The sequence below is a fragment of the Taurulus bubalis genome, assembly GCF_910589615.1.
Source record: "Taurulus bubalis genome assembly, chromosome: 7".
NCBI classification, from domain to species: Eukaryota; Metazoa; Chordata; class Actinopteri; order Perciformes; family Cottidae; genus Taurulus; species Taurulus bubalis.
In genome coordinates, this window is record NC_136595.1 from 18,973,967 (window position 1) to 18,995,109 (window position 21,143).

General features: G+C 40.2%; 1 protein-coding gene across 1 annotated transcript in view; it reads right to left on the reverse strand.

The window, feature by feature from the left end:
- Nucleotides 1-20,187, reverse strand: part of pex5la (peroxisomal biogenesis factor 5-like a) — a gene marked incomplete at both ends in the record, with an annotated part of 79,010 nt that extends 58,823 nt beyond the window's left edge. Inside the window, one exon of the mRNA XM_079220704.1 lies at nt 20,167-20,187. Within this exon, the coding sequence (XP_079076830.1) occupies nt 20,167-20,187 (21 nt within the window). The remainder of the gene's footprint in view (nt 1-20,166) is intronic.
- Between the last annotated feature and the right edge of the window lie 956 nt (nt 20,188-21,143).

Genomic DNA, 21,143 nt, shown 5'->3' on the forward strand with positions numbered 1-21,143 from the left:
CACACGGTAATCAGGTTGCCCAGGCGCAGGCCCATGAGGCATTTGTTACCTTGAGTGACTTTGCCCAATTAAAGCTTTTGAAAACAGCAGCTACGGGAATAGAAAATTGTCGGGAGGAGAAGGAGGGGACGGGTCATTAATGTGCAAGCATCAGCACCACATCAACCTCCCAGCCTGCAGATCATGACCAATTTCTGAGCCTGTCCTCCTTTTTAGATGTTGTCTTACATGCCAGCTCTGATCAAAATCCAATCAATATCCTCATTGTGAATACTGAGCAAGTTATTTCCGGCTTTCTAGTATGTGTGGCTCATTGATTACAGACCAATAATACCAACATAAAATCAAAAAATCAACTTCCAATGCGCTCCACTAGAGCTGCAAAAAGTTGTCAAGTAATATGTAATGTGTTTACGACCCACAGATGGTCCGATCAGATCAAGAACAAGTGATTAAAAGTCAGGAGTCAGACTTTCACTGTTTATGCATTAACAAGCAACCTCAGGTCAAGTGTAGGTCCCCTGTTACACTTGCACACACACCCTGATTAGTACGGTGTCACAACCCCACCTCCCTGCTGTCACCCAGCCTGCCTCTTGTTCACCAGCCCTTCACTGAAATGGATCAAGGTCCTGCTGGATAAACAAGATAGGATGCCACTAACGACTTATTGTTTGAGGAAGCTAACCCATGCTGTGAGAGGAAATGAATGCTCTTCAGATGCAGCAATTTACATATCACAAAAAGATGTACTTGAGGATATGACAGTAAAGCAATCATTCATAGGCCGATTCATTTCATTATGGAGTACTTTCATTGATATGGAAAGATTCTTCTTTACAAGATGTATTACCCAATTTCAGTAATTCCTCAAAATGACAAACATAACAGCTTCAAGATTGTGGCAATTATTTGCATTGTAAGTAATTGTACTCTAAAGTGAACTGACAGTTTCTTTCATTCCATGATTTTGTCTTAAGAACACTATCTGGATCAGCGCCTACTTGGGCTGATTCTGTTATCAGTAAAACTGAGCCAGGAAGCTTTTTGGACTTCTTGTGCACAGAAAGATCCAAGTGATTAAGCAAACATTTAAAAAAGCTATTAGTTGAACCACAGAAACTCAAGGCAGAATTAAACCTCAGACTGCCAGCACAGCTCATCAGCTTTCTTTTTTAATAAAAAATAAAAAGCCTTGGACAAAGTGTCTTCAAACACAGCGTCTTTTCCAAAATACACATACTTGATATGTATAGAACCGATTTTCACCAGAAGAAAAAAATAAGTGCCTTTTTAACAGCAATACAGTAATGAATTACAGGTTTTTGAAAGCCACAGTAGCGGCACTTAATGTTTGAGCAACAGCATTAGTTATGTGGACTGGCAGTGAATGTGGACGCCGGGCATTTTACTTAAACACTAATATATTCACTTTATCTCATGAACTGAGCTGAATATGAGCTTTCATTAGAGATGTTAACAGTAAAATATCTCCCTAATTCAGAGAGGAACAACACTGCCAGCCATCATCTTGAAAATGTTAGTTATCATTACTAAATTTATAATTGTTAAGTTTGAAAAAGAAGCCAAAGCTCCAAACATTATGCAAACCTATCATGTAAAGGCACATCCAGAGGGACCACTAAGCAGCCCTTGTGCACTTAGCTACTCATTTGTGGTCGCTGATGTTTTAAAAGCATTTTCTGGACAAGTACAGCCAGTCCAAAGCGAGTTGTTCAACTGAGAGTGGAACATTTTGGGAGTTTGAATGAAGAGCTGCTTGTCTGTTATAGCTTGTTTGTCTGGACACAATGAACTGAATGAATTTGGGGACTTTCTTACAATGACACTGTACCTACAAGGCATGCAGTCATTTCATTTTGAGAAAGGGTGCAGTCAACCGCCTAATGGCTCTAATGTGATCATCACATTGTAATAGTATAAATCTATCAAACTGAAGTATGACCCATAGAGAGGAGCGTGCCTTAAAAAGGAACTGCCAGCTGTTATATATGGTTCTCTATTGTGAGAAAGCTTTACAATGGGCAGGAATTTCTTGTCTTTAAGTATATCTGTGCATGTGTGTGTGCGAAGGTGTACATATTAGTGTTGATGTACCTGTGTGTGTGTGTGTGTGTGTGTGTGTGTGTGTGTGTGTGTGTGTGTGTGTGTGTGTGTGTGTGTGTGTGTGTGTGTGTGTGTGTGTGTGCGTGATACAAAGAAACTGTGACAAAGACAGAAAGAGAGAAAGACGCCCACAGGCAGCTCATTACCCGTTCACCACAATCACAAGGAATCCATGATGCAGATAAATGTCCTCTCACAGTATCATTGATCTCAATGGAGGCAGGATGCCGTCTAACTCAACATGGCATCACTGACATGCAGGGCTGCCACACTTGCAACACACAGCCATGGATCTCTGGCTGTCACAAAGCCAAAATGTAGAGGTGATGTGTCACTGTTCAGTCTTGGCATCTCATTTTTCAGATTAAATGTTTTAAGAGTCTTTACTTTAAATCTGCAGTAATCCCTTTTGAAATTTGTGACAGTAAATCAAACTGTGATCAAAGGTCAATGTGGCCTAACTCCATTTATTGCAAGAAAAGAAGGCATCAAAAAGCAGTGCCAGTGTTACGTCTTCTATCCTTTGGCAAAAATCAGACCCGGCTGGATTTTCCCCCTGGGCCCTTTATCAGAAAAAGACTGATGTCCCGATATGACTGCTAGCGCTAAGCCGAACATCACAAAAACAGATTTTCAGGAGACCATGGTCATTCATGCAGAGCAACTGTGGGTGAGATACTGATGGCAGCTTTATTGCCAGCTATTTCTAATTGTCTGCACACTGGCTCACTCTGTTTCATTTGCTGTTGTCCTGAAAGCTTTTAAATCAGATTTAGACACTCAAAATGTTTGTCTTTGACACTTACTTTTTAAAACTAAGCAGCCGCCAGTCCAGATAGCCGAGATAGCTGTTTCATTCATTGTCAAACAATGAATTAGCACAAAGCAGCCCATTAGCATCACGTGTAATTAGGATAATCTATTATAACCTCACCCTTTGGCAAACACACATACAGTCCCACTAATACTGACACCCTTCCATGCGAGACAGAAATAATTAATTGAGTTCTTCACAAAAGCATCACGTTGACCTGCTGAGCTGCTTCATAGCTTTGTATAAACAAGTGATAACATCAATTTGCTATTCCAAGTCCTTCCTCTTCATTCACTAAAACAGAGAAGGAACAAGACATCAAGGGTTGTCCTTTAACCAAATGAATGGGTTCACTTGTTGATCTGTAATTAGTAGGTGCTTGCTTGAATGAGCGAAAAGGATGTGTTCTGCATGGACACAGATATCCCCTGAGGACACAGGTTAAGGATTCTACAGAACAACATCCACAAGTTTAGAGCCGAGGTTAGCTTTGTGCCAAATCATTGAACAGGCAACAGCAGATTCCACAATAGCTTCGAGGTGGGGGCCAATTTAGGTCCCTATTTTTATAATTGGAGACCGAAACAAGTTCTTTTCAGTGTTTTACTTTTGTCATTGAGTTGTTGTTTACGTCATCAACCACCAGTCATGATACCTGCTTGATTTGGCTTGGAACCCTTAACCACGACACTTTTGATAATGACGGACTTGAAACATCTTGTGACCTACCAATCAGTGTAAAGAGCTGCTTTCATCAATGCCAAAAATACATTTAGTGTGATTGTTTTCTCGTGCTGGGTCACTGGAGTACACTCGAGTGGTTATTTCTGATGAGGGAAGGATGCTACTGTTGTAGCTTTCCTTATATACATGTCTGACTTCCAGCTCAAATCAAATCTGAGTAGTTCGTCATCAAAGGACCAATTCTTTACTGGTCATCTAGAATGGGCTGATGGTGTGTGTGTGTGTGTGTGTGTGTGTGTGTGTGTGTGTCGGTGGTGGAGTGGGTGCTCTTCACACTAGATTAGATGTGGCAGCGGTTTTGATTACACAAGGGTCTGTAAGGCACACGCAATCACGTCATACAGCTTAGTTTGTTACCATCTCTTACCCTCTGCCAGACTGGAGAGTTTCCATCTCCGCTCTGTCAGGCTGCCTTTTGAAAACTTTATGCAGCAAATGAATGTAGAGAGGAACAAACTGTAATAATGAGCACACTGTGAAGAGGCAACCATTTCGTCTCTGATAGTTCCAATATATGATTTTTCTCTTACAGTCTGTTATTAGAGTTAAAGCTGTTGTCCATAAAGTAGGCTGCCAACAGCGCAGTAAAAATACCACGCATTATCTCGCTCTTCAAAGCATGAACACAACCAACAGATTTACATTAACAGAAAAGATGATGCTGTATAATAATGCTCTAACAGGATTGATGGAGCTGGAACCTGCTGGTGTTTTTACTTATATTATGCATGTCTCTCTGAATAACTCTTAGTTGCTCATTTGAATTTACAGTATCTATTCATTGCTGTGTGTCATGGATATGAGGAGCAATATCTTTATATGGATTCTGTTATTGAAAGGCTGGATTGGAGGTAATTAATCTGCAGGATTGAGCTGCATCTTCGAAAACAAGTTAAGAGGATCTGTGCACACAAAGTAGCAGAAAAGACATCATGCATGAATGCCAGGGTGGCATATGAGTGAATACATTCCTCCTAACTCTGTACATTGAAGTACATTAATTGATTAGTCAAACAACATTTTTGTCATAATGGATATATATGTCTGTGAGTCATTCCACAACTTTGATCCAGACTGAATTTTTTTGCCAAAAACCTCACTGCGTTAACTTATCCAAATTCAAGTTGTCCATATTAAACTTTACAAACTGTCGTAAAGCCGCACTAATCTGAGCTGCTCTTGATCCGTGTCAGTCGTTCCTTCCCAGCAACAACACTCTTATCTTCTGTGTCTTTATTTCCCTTTGCACCATTGTTACAGCTGTGACTGACCTTTTCTTTGGCAGCCTGTCAAACTACCTTGAAGAATATGAAAGCTAGAGGATAGGCTTTAATTGACGTGATAGCATTCTTGAGGTGTGTAAGGTGAGGCAGAGGAGTAGGTATGGAGAAATGTTGAAAGTAGAAAGGTTACGCTCTAAATTGGTCTGTGTCATTTGAAACTCTTTATTTATTCAGCAGAACCACTACATTCTACTGAGGTTTTGAAATTTGGCTAAGAAAGTCTGTTGTCATATTTCATATCATCATCCCCCATCAGGGAGCAATGTACAACATTCAGTGTCACGGGAGACTCAGAGAGAGGACCCAAATGCAGATGCGTGGTGAAAGAAAGTGACTTTATTCTTTCCAAAACAGGTAGGATTCTCAAAAACAAACAGGATTCCAACGGAACGGAACAAAAAGTAGCAACAGGAACAGGGAGGGAGGTACCTGGAAAACAGACAGGTGAAAGGAATATATAATCAGGGACAAGGCAGACAACAGGAAGTGCGGGGACACCGAGGACTCGGACTACAAAATAAAACAGGAACCCAGACAAACCCAAACCGTGACATTCAGAGCATTGATATAGCATAAAAAAAATATTTGCTATATCAAGATAAAGGGGAGTATTGTCTACCTGAGCAGACAATGAAGTTGTTATCTCAGCGTCTACTTGCTAGCTGGAAATAATCCTACCACCACCGCAATCTAGCTCAACAAATAGTATAATACTATTCCCTTGCTTATAACCGGTGCCAACAATGTTATCTTCACCTCACCTGTCTCTCCTCTGCCCCGTGTGTGTGTGCGTGTGTGTGTGTGTGCGCGTGTGTGTGTGTGAAGAAAAGCTGCTCCATCAGACATAACATGTTCAATCTAGCCCGCCTTTAAGCTCCACACTCAATGAAACACAAGAGCACAGGCTATTAATGATAGTGATGCGGCGCTGTAGAAGGAATATAGAGGAAACACTCCTGAATATAGCTTAATCTTTATTTGCAAATATGCTGAAAAATCGGGTTTAAACCGAATGAATAGACTGTGCAGCTTTCAAATAGTGATGTGGATGTCAATGTTTTGAATGAAGCTTTGAACTCTTCGGTCCAGCCCTAAATGTGATCAGTTTATTACTTTAATACTTTAATGACTAGAAAAGTCATTTTGAACAACCTCAATAGTTCCATGTTTCACTGCCTGACTGCACCTAATTGAGCCCAAGTATTTTCTACAACCTTTACATGGGACTGTATAGATTTCTTTCTCTCTTTTGAGCTGAAAACTAAGCAGTTGCCAAGCCTGAAAAAAATATTTCACTGGCTGCTTCAAGTGTCACGAACATGCAACTCTTATCTCAACGGCTTGCTTATCTTTTATAAGCTGGAACAAGATAAATCGTATTTAGTAAAGTCTCAACTCTAAATGAACTTGAGTGAATCAGGATTGTATTCTTTACATTTATTTTAAAAGAATATTTAATATGTTAACAAAAAGAAGAAATGTATTTTTAGTGTCTATATGTCATTTGATGACCATCTGCCGAGATGAATTACAGTTGAGTTTCAGCGGATCATAAATAGAAGTGGATCATGAGTCATTATCTGGACCGAAATTTGATTTTGATTCATCCACGCAGAGACGTACGTATAGTGCAGCTCATGGTGTGCGTTGGTGCGTCCGTTTTCTTGGCTTTCATGATTGTGCCACATCACTTTCTCACACAGCTGAGCATTAATGAGCACTGAAACAGCAGGCAGCTGCTTTCCAAGAACAGATCTCCTTTAAGAACACTTTAGCATCTGCAGCACTTTGGACAGCTAGATTGTGACTCTTGCCCACATTCGTTTATCTGAAATCCAACATCAGATTTGTTTCACACACCGCAAAATTGTGCAAAGACATTTATCTTAGCATGGAATTGTGAGTTATACAAAAAAGGTAATGGTGTATTCACAACAAAGGTGTTCACATCAAGAGTCAATGCAAAGATGGGAATGGATATTTGCATATTTAAGCAAGCTAAACATTGGCAGGACGTTGTGTTGTTTTCCTGTCGTCACTGACGTCCTGACGTTCATCATTCAGAAATGGAAGAACGTTTTTTGTAGTCGTCTGTGGGCACCCCAAACCAAAACTTGTACAGAGATGAAAATCTATGTGTGTAAACCATATCCTGTCTGTGGTACATACAATATCGTAACTAGACTATTTATGCCGAGATGACAATATTTTGATTGTTAATGGTGCAGCTACAACGTCAGGACAGCCTAGCATCGATCTATCTAAACTCAATTCACAATACAAGCATTTTAAAAGTCATTTTTATCCATTTATTGCAGTTAAATCACAACAAAATCTGTTTATTTTGGGTTCATATTGCTGTTGTAAACCAGCCGGCGTCTGGCTTGCTAGATACAGTAAAAAAAAGTTCTGTAAAATTCTCAGAGCGCCCCTGAATGATGTTATGAACCCAGACAGGTCTTCCAACTTATCTGGTATTCCAAAACATGTGCAGCAATAGTTTTTATTTCGGCCATGGCTGATGGTTTCTACAAAGCTACAACATTTCTGATGCTAGTGAGGTTTTAGTGCTCCGATAATGATGACAAACAGGAAATGTACCAGAATCTGTGCTGAGGTGTATAGATTAATACAAAATAAAAAAAATAAACTAGAGTATAATCAAAGAAAGGGCATTGCCTAAATCGTTTGCACACATTCCCTTCTGGGAGATTCCCAGTATAACCACTGTCCTCTATTGTTTGTCACTACTGGACCAGATGAGAGTTACGCACATAGCTCAGGTTCACCTTGATGAGGGTTTTCAGATGTGGGGAAAAACTTTCCTAAGTCCTCACTCATTACTTTTTTGCAGGCAGTCCAGAGGTTAGAACCAGTGACTTTCTAATAAAAGAAAATGCCCTCTCCTCGCAGAGAGAGAAGCAGATGTCAAAGTGCCGCAATGCTCCATTAAGAGTTTAATGCATCAAGTGTGTGTGTGTGCGTGTGCGCGTGTGTGCGTGCGTGCGTGTGTGTGTGTGTGTTCTTGTACTTGCTACATAGTGGGGTTCAAACTAGAGAAGTAGTTAACGGTTTAGGTCAGGTATTTAGTTGTGATGGTTATGGGGCTAGTGAGTGCATTATGACACTGATGGTCATCACAAAGACAGAAATACAGGTGTGTGTGTGTGTGTGTGTGTGTGTGTGTGTGTGTGTGTGTGTGTGTGTGTGTGTGTGTGTGTGAGACAGCTATCAGCCTGTTCCTGCTCCAAACTGGGTTATTATATTGTTATATATGATAGTATACATCGTTATTATATTGCCATTCAAAGTAAACTATCGGTGGACCTCTGGTAGGTACACCGTGAACCTGACCGCAGACATAAACGCAGAAGTATAAATACATCATGAATGTGTACAGCCATAGTGCCCTTCCGACTGTGCCATTTTTGTGGCTTTTTGTGGTACTTTTGCAGAGGGAAAATAGTGTTCTCTTCATTTTGAATGCTCGTAGAATATTGCCTACTTACATTTGAAGACATCTTGCTCATTTTACAACATTTTTGACCACTTAGATCAAATTGCCCTTTCAGGAAATTAGGTAAATTGTCCTCACAGCCTCAGAAACTGAGGTTCCCAAGGTTTGACATTATTTACTGTCTATGGTATCTCTGAGTTTCTTCACACTGTCACGAAGGGGAAAGAAGCATTTATTTATTTAATAGCATTTCATCAATCTAATCTGAGTGGGATTATCAAACAAACCACACGCACAAATAGAAAGCGTGAACAGGCCAACATAACAACAATGTCTTATATATATATATATATATATATATATATATATATATATATATATATATATATATATATATATACTTGAAATAGACTTTCACACAGCCAGCAAGCCTCTAACTGACACACAGACATAGTCACAGACACGTAGAAACACCAACTCTCTCATTGCCTCTGTCAGTGATGGATTATGCTGAGAGAGCAACGAATTGGAAGAAACAATGGAACAGCGTTCATATTGCCACAAGAGATGAGGGTTGTAGAAATAAATGCATACCTATTTAAACAAGGGCATATAGTGAGATATATCTTTGTTTTGCTTTGTCTTTTGACATCCTCAACATATTTCTTACCAAATAACTAGAATGTCCCATCATATTGAGACAGTTGTTCATCTCTTTCATAGTTGTTCCCACTGTGAATTCAGTCCCATTGTTACTTCTCTTTTCTCCCCATTTTCATATCCCTCGCTCCCTCTCTAAATGGATGTACAGCAGCTAATTTCATGTTTTGCTCAGAATTCATCAAGTGATGATAACAGTTTGTTTATTATTCAATCAAAGGAGAAGATCAATTCAGAGTCTAAATAGATACATTAGTCATATTTTTCATGTAATTGATTTTCAGGTCTGTCTTGTTAACAAGATCTTGATCTCAATGAGAATTATTTAATGAAATATCTCAACTTCCAACTAATGCAACATCTATCTCAGACATTACTCTACAAGACGTACCAATCAAGTCGGACAACTGTGTCGAAGGTTATGCAAGAAAATGTTTTCAGTCTTGTTCCATTTAGAACACAAAGGCGATTTTAGAAAGGTTAATAATCCTCAGGAGATGACCCATGTTATAGTTGATGCTTGCATCAAATGTATCATCGTTCCCTTGGCTGCCAAGAAGCATTGTTCATTTCCTGCATGTATGGAGGGAAGTCAGGGGGGAGCAGGGCCTTCGACCTCTTCCCTGGCACACTGCTATAGCCCCTGTCATGTGCAGAAAAATTAATCACACATCAGCGCCATGCCTCGTTACCTACACTTGTGTGTAGGTACACGCCTGCATATATGCGGGCATACAGAGGCACACGTGTATGCAGTAGCATGCAAGTATTTCAAGCATGAACAAGCATGAACTGAGATGCACATGCAGTCAAAGTAAGATTGAGGCCTGTGGGGCTGCTCCAGGTAAGGAGTCGGTCCTGCTTTGCTAACGGAACCTTTGTGCCTTTAGACCTCTCCGCTGGTGTACCCTTGAACTCTGCATACATCCCATCTGTACACCCAGCTACTCCCTGTGCTCCGCTCTGCAGCCCAGCCCTCAACTTCTGCCAGAGAATGTATTAACTGCATGTCTTGCAAGTATTTATAGACATTCAAAGCAATTCCCTCTCACCCAACAGACAATCTCCTACAGGAACTTATGGTGCATATACACTAAAATACACTACACTATATTTGAAATACACTTCAAAGAAAGTGGTAACTCGACCTGTCCTCTTGGCCGCTGTAACTCCACCCACCTCAAAACAGTAAACAAGCTCCACTTTCGCTAATTTTCTGCAAATAATGTTAAATTGCCAAATTGTTTAGCCCCAGCATCATTATCCTCCACACTTCATCCCTCACTCAGCGTGTACAAATAACATCAAAAATTCCTATTTCCACACCAGCCTTACACAAGAGAGCTTTAGAGGGACAAATTATTGGTCCATGCGGCAAAAAGATCTTGAAATTAATTGAAGGGGAATTAGAGAAGCTTCAGTTTACGTTTCATTATTTAGACTTTTGTACACAGCTTGCTTTTCGCTGCTGTCGGGTAGCGTACAGGGGCTGTGACAGAATGTTGAAATTGTCATTAGTGGCGATCATAAAAGGGAGATAATTGGTATGTTTGGGTCCATGCTAATTGGTGTGATACTATGCAGACCTTGGTTTTTGCAGAGTGTTCTCCAGCAATTATCTGACAAGATCAGCGACTCAGAGAGGAAGAGCTATTGTGTAGTGCTGAGGGTGAAGATTGAGTTGTTAGGTTCAAATCCAGAGGCAGGATGTCGTCAGTCTGCAAATCAAGAGATGCTCTTGCTTGAGGTGCGAAACAGATTCTCTGAGCAAAACAGTGACGAGAATGAGGCATGATGAAGACGAGAGCAGCCTTTCATGCGTTTCCTATGTAGCGACTGCCTTTGGATATACCTGACTTCTAGTGTGTGAATCTGTTCCCACTATCAGCTTACTGTAGCTGCTGCATTCTGAAAAGCACAACAGAGAGAAACATAGCATGCATGGGTGTGTCTTTGTATAAACTGCATACACTGTAAAGTGATTAGGCAGCAGAAAATTACATGAATTTGACAGATTATTAATGTGATTCAAAAAGCATTCATTTAGAGCTTAATTTATTTCGTTAAATAAAAAGCATTGGTAGCCGAGTGGTTACAGGGCATGTCACATAACTGCATTATCCCTAGGGGTGGGGGAAAAAATCGATTCAGCATAGTATCGCGATAGTTTGCGTGGCGATATTGTATCGATACACGGAAGCCAAGTATCGATCTTTTTTTTTATGTAATCAATTATGGGAGGCATCGGAGAAAGAAATGAGAAATGCGCCGTCCGCGTGTAAATCAAACGTCTGGACTTCCTGTCACTCATAGCGGCGCTGCTGCACAGCTGTTGCACGGCGCACAGGACAAAGTCTGCAACACGGCGCTGGTCAAAGACGTTAACTCAGGCATGAATCAAACTGGCTGCTGGTGCTCTCGTAGCGCTGGTGACTTTCGGTCCAAAGTCGGCAGTTGACACGGCCGCCTGTTAATCCGTAACACCGTCATCCCGACGCAGTTCCTGGAGAAGTAATATTATGAACCCAGACACGACGGCGTTTGATGCTCCGACCTCTTTGGGATTTCCACAACAAGTATAATGCAGAAATAGTAGTTATTTTCATGGTGGATGGCAGAAATGGAAACTCTTTGCACGGTGATAAACCACAGAGATAAGCCCCGCCCCCTCTCTGGCGCCTCCAGCTCAAATGACAAGACAATGCAGACTGTAATACAAGCAGTTCAGTTTGTCGGGTGCAACATTTATGAAAGTGTTGGTCAGTTTGTCTGCTTGACAATCACATTTTGCTGCAGTAAAAATGATTGAAGTAAGATGAAAAATAGTCGATTGATTATTAGAAAAACAGGAACACTTTTACTACTTGTTTAATGGTTTCAATCATTTATCAAGCAAGAAGACTGAAGACCAATGTATGGTTTACACTTGGCTACGGGGGTCATTAAGGTGACTTAAATTCCATCGTCCTGTCCTTACTGCAAGTGGCTGTGCATGTGCTAGTAAAATAAACTAGGCGCTTGTTTTGTGTACTGTATATATGTTATATATTCCCTGTCTGTGATTTTTTTCTTGTTAAAGTGTCTTTTTTCTTTTTATTCAGCCAAATAGAAAAACCTAAGAAGCTCTCTCTTCAGCGGTCTGAGAATCGCCCTCATTTGTTCTTGTGTGCATGTGAAGAACTCTTGCCCACGATTGCAGTACATATAGAAGCATGTGCGCATCAGCAAGTGTGTGTGGGAAACATGATTACCAAATTGCATAGCAAATTATACCAGAATACATGTAGAGACGATATGTCAACCTCATGGTGGCCCTTCAGCAGAGAGGTATTCAAACTGTGAGCGGGCGAGTTGTGTTGTTTGTTCACAAAAAAATGGCAAAAGGTTTGCTTCTTTTTTTTTGTTCACTATCTTTTAAATGTGGTGTCTTTGGACTTTTTTTTGCACTGTTGATTATGTTGCTAACAGGCATTTGAGGAATTCTCTTTGGGTTTTGGGAAATTGTGATGGGCTTTTTTCACTATTTACTGAGGTTTTATAGACGTGATATTTAATCGTTTTAACTTTTTTTTGTGCATATTAGTCGCGCATATCGATTTATAATTTTTATTAGGAGTAGTGGAAGAAGCATTTAAGTACAGGTCAAGAAGAAGAACAGCCAAATAATCTTTTCCAGTATTAGTACTACTATCCCATGTGGAGTCACAGACTACGTATCTATCTAGTACCATATCAGAGGAGGGTCCGCTCTAACTAATTTCTGGGAAGTGAAAGTCCCGCTCACATCTGCCACAGTGAACTGCATATTTGTTTATCAACTGTTCTCATCCATGATAGCTCATATCTCCCCAGGGGACCAAACACATGCTCTCTCCACTCCACCGCTGAGACAAATGGTTTCTGGAGCAAATTAATTCCCAGTTGGAGAATGACTGTAATGAATGGGTTGGGCGAAAGAGATGGATGGGCTACCCTTTCTTCTGCACAGCCCTCTGCTCCCACTAACAAAGATGCTGAGGCTTGTCCTACTTTTGTGGGAGGAAAAATGTGGCTTTGTACAGTAGCTCAGGGGACTCTCCATGTGGGGCTGCCGTGTTAACTGACTTGGAGCGCAAAGACACCCAGAGGAAATCTACCAACAGAGAGAATGATGTAGAGCTGTGAAGCTGTGAATTTGGGTGCTTCACATTGATTATATCCCATCTCAGATGCAGGCGTCTTGTTTGAGAAAGCCTGAAACACCGTGTTGACATTTCGTGTGTGTGTGTGTGTGTGTGTGTGTGTGTGTGTGTGAGAGAGAGAGTCTGTAGTTTAGGCAGAGTTAGTCCCATGACATTCAGTTTGAGACTCATAATGTTGTGTACGGCTTTTGAGCTAGTTCTCTGCCACGGTGGAGACAACACTTATCCTCTGTCACCCTTTCTGTCAAAACACAAAAGCACATGTTTATTTGAGCATAAAATAAGCAACACAAGTCGGACAGACATGATGCCATTATTTATCTTTTGAGCAGGTATGGGCGTGTCGAGTTGCAAAAAGCTACACTTCCGTAACACGGGAACGCTTTGTACCGCAATACTTATCAGATATCAATGAAACTACAAAAAAACATTGTAAAAATGAAATCGACAATGTATGATATATTTTGTATGACATATGAAAATGAAAAGGCATTCTCTGTTTACTGTAGAGAATTATTTTTCCCTGAGACAAACACCCTCTATAGGTAGATCTTGTCAATGGTTACAGCAATAACTTTCATATTCAAATGAGATATGTAGGATTTGTAAAGTGTAGTACATCAAATCCTATCCTTTTCTCCATCTCATACTAAAGCTACAGGGTGTCCGCCAGAAAAGTTGTTCGGCCTGCAAGTATCTTTAGATGATGGGCGGGGTGAAACCTTAGTTGTTAGTTGGCAAGCATGTTGATAACATTTTCTAAAGCTGGTGTATTTGTGGTTTAAATTGTCTGTTTTTGCTTTTTTGTGGGCTCTTTGAGGTGGTTTAATATATTTTATTCCTGAAAGATTGTGTCTGATTGTCAGTCTTATTGATGTGCGGCTTTCAGAGAAAATCTATAATTGGCTCAAACCATAACAATATTTAATAGAATAAAGTTGCTCCAATTGGATTGCGGTAACCTTTAACAGAGCATCAGCCAATAACCAGTGCAAGGTTATTAATAGGAACTTACATTTAGGGCTATATTGATTATAATATTATTATTATTATTATTATTATTATTATTATTATTATTATTATTATAATAGAACAAAGTAAAGCATACTTTAATTCATTGATAGTGAATATTGGATGGTCACATAATATCAACATAATATTTTTGCCGACAAATGTTTTCTTTTCAGCTTCACTTTAATAAATAAAGGCTTCGCTTTGGGTTCACAAATCTTTGTCTAAATGCATTTGAAGATGTAAACAAGTCTATGTAACATTTCTGACAGTCTGCTTTGTGAGACGCACAACGACGGGACATGAATAATCAGGAAGCCCAATCTCTTCATTTCAATCCTGTCAAAGCTCTGGAGTTTGAGTTTATTTTGTCAACGTTAAATCAGGATTCTAACCATGGATTGGATTCTCAAACAGGGAAGAGTGATGTCTCACACACATGTCTCTGCACACAGACACACACTCATACTGTCAAAGCTGGGCTATAATGAACTGTAGCACCATGTGTGAGAGACACAGTAGGTCATCTCATCGTCTCAGTCAGACAGAAATAATTCATCAAGTGCAAATTGAAAAGATGATTAAGGACTTGATAAAAGTGCACATAAAATAAATGAATAAAGATAAACTAAATATTGTTTAAGTACAATAGCAATACAATATGCCTTGTATTCCTTCTTTCACTTGTCACTGCCTTCATCCCCAGCTCCCATATTTCATCATATACACCCACATCTGACCCAATGTTCATTTTTTCACTTTTAATGATTTTATAGGATGGATGGGTGGCTGCTAGAGGGCACAGATGACAGTGACTGGAAAAAAAGACAAACTTCCTATGCCATGTTAGCAAGAACAACAACCCCTCAATCAGCTTATAGCACAACTGATGCTGATGTATGCTTAAATCCCTCTTAGTTCCTCTATTCTGCTTTATGAGCTCCAGAAGCTGCTCAAAGCCTCTGTCGAGTCTCAGCTAACCAACCAGGGAAGGAGAGATCCCCCGCCAGTAACGGAGGTCTGGATGCCAGCCATCTTGGGGAGCACCATGGCACAATGCAAATCCTTTAGGTTGTTCATCGGGTTTAGCAAACTTTACTCTGTTGTTTTTCTTTGTTTGTGAGCAGAAAGAGACACACAATATTACGAGCAGCGTCAAACAACGTCACGTGTGAATGTTTCAGCTCAAATTTCATAAGCGTGAATAGTTTGTAAAATGACTATGAGTGAATGAATGTCGGCTCCTCCAATACCAGAATCCCATCGACCCATTGAAAGTATTTGGGGTCAAAGCTGAACTTCACCTGCAAAACCTGCCATGAAATCTGTGTAATGTACGATGCTCTGTCCATTGGAAATAACAGCCTTGCACCACCATCATGTAACAAGCCGCCCAGCTGCAGCAATAACTCAATGCAAAAACAGGTTAAATCTCTGATCCTTGTATGAGCAAAAAAGACAACTGAGTCTCCCAGTTCACCCGTTAGCAGAGTTAGCAGCCGCCATGTTGCGTGTCTTGGACACATACATCCATGCTACTTTCCCAGTAAAACTACACCACATCAATTAGTTAGCTGCGAGGTTGTCAACTATGTGTCTGCCTGGCAAACTGTCAGGGTTTCTGCGGCTTTTAGGGCGCTGACTTTAAAGGTGGACCAGCTACTCATTTTAGTGACACGCCGCTCCTCCGAGTTTTTGTTTTACTTTTTTAATTGATTGCATTATTTCAGTCAATATTCTTATTGTTGGCAAACGGTTAATTATTAACATCCCTAAGACAACTAGCTTCTTTAAAAAAAATGAAGTTATGTTCCTGTTTGAGTAAGAAGGCGGAAAAAAATATTTTTTTTTCAGTTCAACAATATTTTAGGGGAATTAACTTGTAAAAGTTGAAGAAAAAATGATTTCCCTCATCGTCACTCGATCCACAACGACCTGTTTCTAGTGTGCTGCTCTCTTTGTAATTATACTTTGGTGAGGAAATACGTTTTTCTCTAGTTAACATTTTCTCATTTCGCAAAGAACTCATGAAGCTATTCTCCGAAATACAGTGACTGATGAGCTTTAGCTATCTGTCTTGTAGACATTTCCTTTCCTTTCCTTAACGCACATCTCCAACAAGGAGAGCAGCACTGTCTGTAGAGCTTTGGTTCCAGCAGGATACCACCTGATTTCACTCATTATCCTGGCTCCTGAAATAGTCAGGCCTATTAAATCATTCTTAATCAAGACCATGGTTCATTAAATCAAGGAGACTTTAAAACGGTCTCTGTGGAAAAAGCGTTTTAGACCCTTTGTCATGCCTGTAGCTGACCACCTCGGCTGTGGGAGAAGTCTTGACGAAAGCCTCTTAGTGCCACTTTAGTGGACTTAAATCAGAGCTCACGAATGATGGTCTGATGGACCCGATGTGAAACCATAATTGATGGATGCTTGTATTGTGGTATGGTGTGAGGTACATGCTTGCATAGACTCCTGCTGATATTGTGATGCCCTGTTGACTTGTCTTTGGATTGCTGTGCTCTGATTTTACTGCCTGTTGGTTGATTATTCTGCATCTCTTTAAGAAGTTTCCTCCACTAAACACAACTTCATTTACATTTTAGCATTAATTGGAATATTTTAAATGATTAGAATTTACAACAAGTTACTTTGCACTTCACAAACCACATCGGATTATGCTCATTAACTGCATTTTAATGTGTCTATAATGTCAAGTTAGGAGGGGAATGTGAACTCCAGTGACAATAATCTATCAGGGAGTTGGTGTATATAAACACAAAAGGATGCACTAGGTTGCCACTGATATCCACCAAAAAGAACAGAACAACAGGAAAAGCAATAGAGAAAACTGATTCTGAACAACTCAGCAATTTTTATATTGTATCAGTGGCCTATTTACTCTAGCAGAGCTCTGGAGGATAACCTCGAAACATATTATTTTTCAACCAGCAAACCAAACATCATAAACATCTTGGCAACTTAATGAAAAGATGGTGTGAGCGAACGAGATCTTTTGAGACTTGATCTACTTCTGGTCTACTTCCGATTGCATCCATCCAAGTTCTTCCCCGGGAAAAATGGAATATTGTAATCAAATTATGTAATCATGCTTATTACATTATTTATGCTTAACAGAGCAAATATCGAAAGGCCTTGGAGCATCACTTCCATTCATCCAGGATGTCTTTTATACTTACAGTACAAGGGCTTTCGTAATCAGATTCACTGTACATGAATACCAAAGCAGGGAAACCACGACAACAATTACTTTGCAATCCATGTCAAAATGAAATATTGAAGTGCCATCTGAGGGTGTACGGATCTTACCAGTACATCAAAGAGAAAATACAGTATACAGTACGTTGACTCTCTTGTAGGTTTTTGTCTGACAAAGATTCGCAGCAGTGCTGAATCAGCTCGCTTTGGCAGTATCTTCACAGGAAGAGCATTGAGGCTGACATCCACACTTTTCCTTTCTTTAACTGCATCAATCATTTCCAACACTTGTTACAGTGAGGTGATCCTCTGCTCACACAAACGGACGCACTTTGTGTCATGCACAACACAAATCTGTACTTCATACATATAATACCTTTATTCACATATGTGTGTGAGACTTTTAAGATTAAAAAAAAGCATGATTGGAGGAATTGAAGACAGGTCCAGCATTATATTTCTGCCAAGCAGCACTCGTGACGTCAAGCTCAGATATTACTGATCTACACCGGCCAACCATGAGGACGAGATTAGGCGTTTGTGAAACTCATGCCGAGAAACTTGATCCAATCAATATTGTATCATTGTGTGCAGATCTGTTGCAATTATGCAAACATGTTATGAGTGTTTATGGAAATACCTCACGCTCCATGGGTGATACAACCACATTAACCCACACATATCAACACACCAGGTCAGCGAGAAATCAAAAATGTAAACGAAGGAAAAATACTGAAAAGAGATAGGACTTATCTTGTTCCCACAGCCAACTGCTCCCTGAGCAGCAACACTTTGAGCTTATCTTGCTTACTGACAATGGTGAAAGCCCTAATAAATAATGGCTTACAAGTGTATCTACTTTGAGGCAGAAATCTGATAGCTCTGATTATGAGCGACGGACTGTGTAGTGTGAGCTTCATTTCATATTCCAAGCAATGGCTTCCAACTCTCACTGATTTATGAGAGAGATCTACAGATAAATATGAAGGAAAAAAAAAAAGATCCCAACATTCACGTAATGTTTTACTATATTTTGCTGTGATTTAAATTAAATGCATGCAACATACGAAAAAGCTCAAATCTTTTACTCTTCAAAGAGTTCCTTTGTTCTGAAAGCATTGCGCCTCGCCTACATTTGTCTTTTTGAAATACAACCTTTGCACAAAGAACATGAGATTTAAAACAATAAATACAAAAGAGTTCCATGTTAATTTGAATATTTTAAATGTTGCATAATTGTCGGAGTCATGATATAACAAACCACCCATTCAACACACAAGCAATATATTAGTCCTACTCTCTGACAAAGTTCTGGCTGTATTACTTACAAATTCAGGTAACCCTGATTTCATATGCACACGCACACTTGACTTCAATGAGAAAGTGTTGTGAACATCAAGATAAATCCATCAGTTCCACAAACGAGTGTCATTGCAAAAGATCTGTTACAGACAGATAGAGCATCTGCTTTGCTGTGCTGCTAAATTAGCCCTGTGTAATGGGAGAAAAGGAACCTTATCTGGTTTCAGATGAGGCTCAGTGTTAGGACGCGTGCATGTGATGAAAAACATATAATTGTGAGATGGTTGAAACAATATGAGATGAAACATGGAAAACTGTGATTAAAATATAATCAGTTTGATCTTTGATTGTGTGTCTTTACATATCATAACTCAGTGTCACAGGCTTTTCATTGACCTTTAACAAACACAACTGGGGTAATCCAGACAACAGCTGCCGACCGCCTTTTCATGCATTTTCAATGAATACTGCTGCTTGAGTAATATATCATGAAATATTAAATGTTGGTCTTTAATGCTCCCGAGCACTGACTCAGGAGTGGTCTTTTATTACATAATCAACTGTCTGGAAGCTGAAGTTTCTTTGGCAACTAACAATCAATGATTATTATACAGGGAAAAGGCTTCATTATCCACTGAGAACGTATCATTGTTTTGAACGATAAGATAATTGTGTTCAAATGACAGTGTGTGATTATATGCTCTGGAGATCAGTTACATAGGCCGACTGTAGCTATGATCAAACTTTTCATGTGTCTAGCTATCTTGTCATGTTTTAAACATGTTGCTGTCACAATTGTTGGTACTTAAATTGAGTTTCAGTTTCTATGATGCAACATAAACTATATGTTTCACACTGTAGTTTGCTATGTGAACATTGACGTCCGATTGCGTGGCGTCACGTGAGCATGCACTTAGGAAACTAATGAGTTTGCACCTAGTGTCAAGGCTGCCCTGCCTATAGGTTTACATTGGACATGCACCTGCACGTGCAAGGGGCGCACTACAGTGGCTCACTGTGTTTTCTCAATCACTACTGTAAATGATGCAAGCTATGGCTGACTAAGTAGAGTAGTGCATTTGTAGTTCCATGGTCATCCCTCACAAACAATTAAAGCAATTTGTCAGCTATTTATTCAAAGCAGACCTCCCTCAGTTGGGGTTTCAAATAGAGCAAACATGTCTGTCTTCTCAGAGATAGTTGCTTGATCTCTATTACCTCAAATCCCTTAAATAAATGAATAACCTTGACATAAACTAGGCTGCATGTAGAAGTCCGCCCTGTTCACATCACTTCATTTGCTCCATCACAGCTAAAATAGTTCGTCCTCATGGGAAATGAACACGCACAAGAGGCTGTCTGTCTTACCTGTAAATGCCCCTGGTACATATTGAGCACACAGTCAGTCGCGGATCTCTCCGTCAGCGGATCTTTGGACTTCTTCCAGACTTGTGAAGCAGACAGTCAGACTGGAAGTGTTGACATGAAAAGCTGAAGCGGAGTTTTTTTGGACAGAAGGTCCGGAGGAGCTGTCCTCTCCTCGGCCGCTGGAGCTGACACTCTGCGCCCTTCCAGGATGACTGTGCGCGGTGACAGCGAGGCGCGCCGGGCGCGAGAGGAGTGCAGCGTCGGACCTCACTTTTAGCTTTCCTCAAAGTGTGCTGACGCTAGATTATGACAAGTATAAGCCTTTGGAGTCCATGTGGGGCGGGAACAAAATCACCGCGATTTAAGTGATAACCCTGAACGCATTGCCGTTTCCCGCGTCTCTCCCCTCTTTGGTTCTCTGGCCGCGCTTCTGCCTCCCTTTCTCCTCTCCTCCTCTCGGCTCGGGTCTAAATGCGTTTGACGCTCTTCGGGGTTCCTTCTCATCTTATAGTGCGCTCCTCTCCTCCCGTTTGCTAACTACTGCCTCTGACCCAGCCCTCTGGTGCCTCCTCCAGTGCTGACGTGCTCCACAAGGAGGCACACAAGAACATTTCACTCACACGTCAGAGCATGTTTAGAACACACATGGAAAGTGTCCAAAATGTGCGCATCATTTAATCCAAATTTATTTTGGAAGTGTCCATCTGTATATAGACCATACCTTTTTCCTTTGTGTCCATTAAAAAGAACATAGGACGTTTATTTAAAGTACTTCTCAATGATTCTTTTTACATTTTTGGCAAATTTCTGTGGTGATCAATTGTTGAAACATATGCTTCCGTTCCTCAATTATTATGCAACATATTGTGCAATTTCCTAATTAAAAGCAAACTGTGTGCAGCACACATTATGTCTGAAAGAGTGTGGTATTTGCATGCAAAGAGCAAATTAGCTGTTGTTCCCAGTTGTCTAATTAG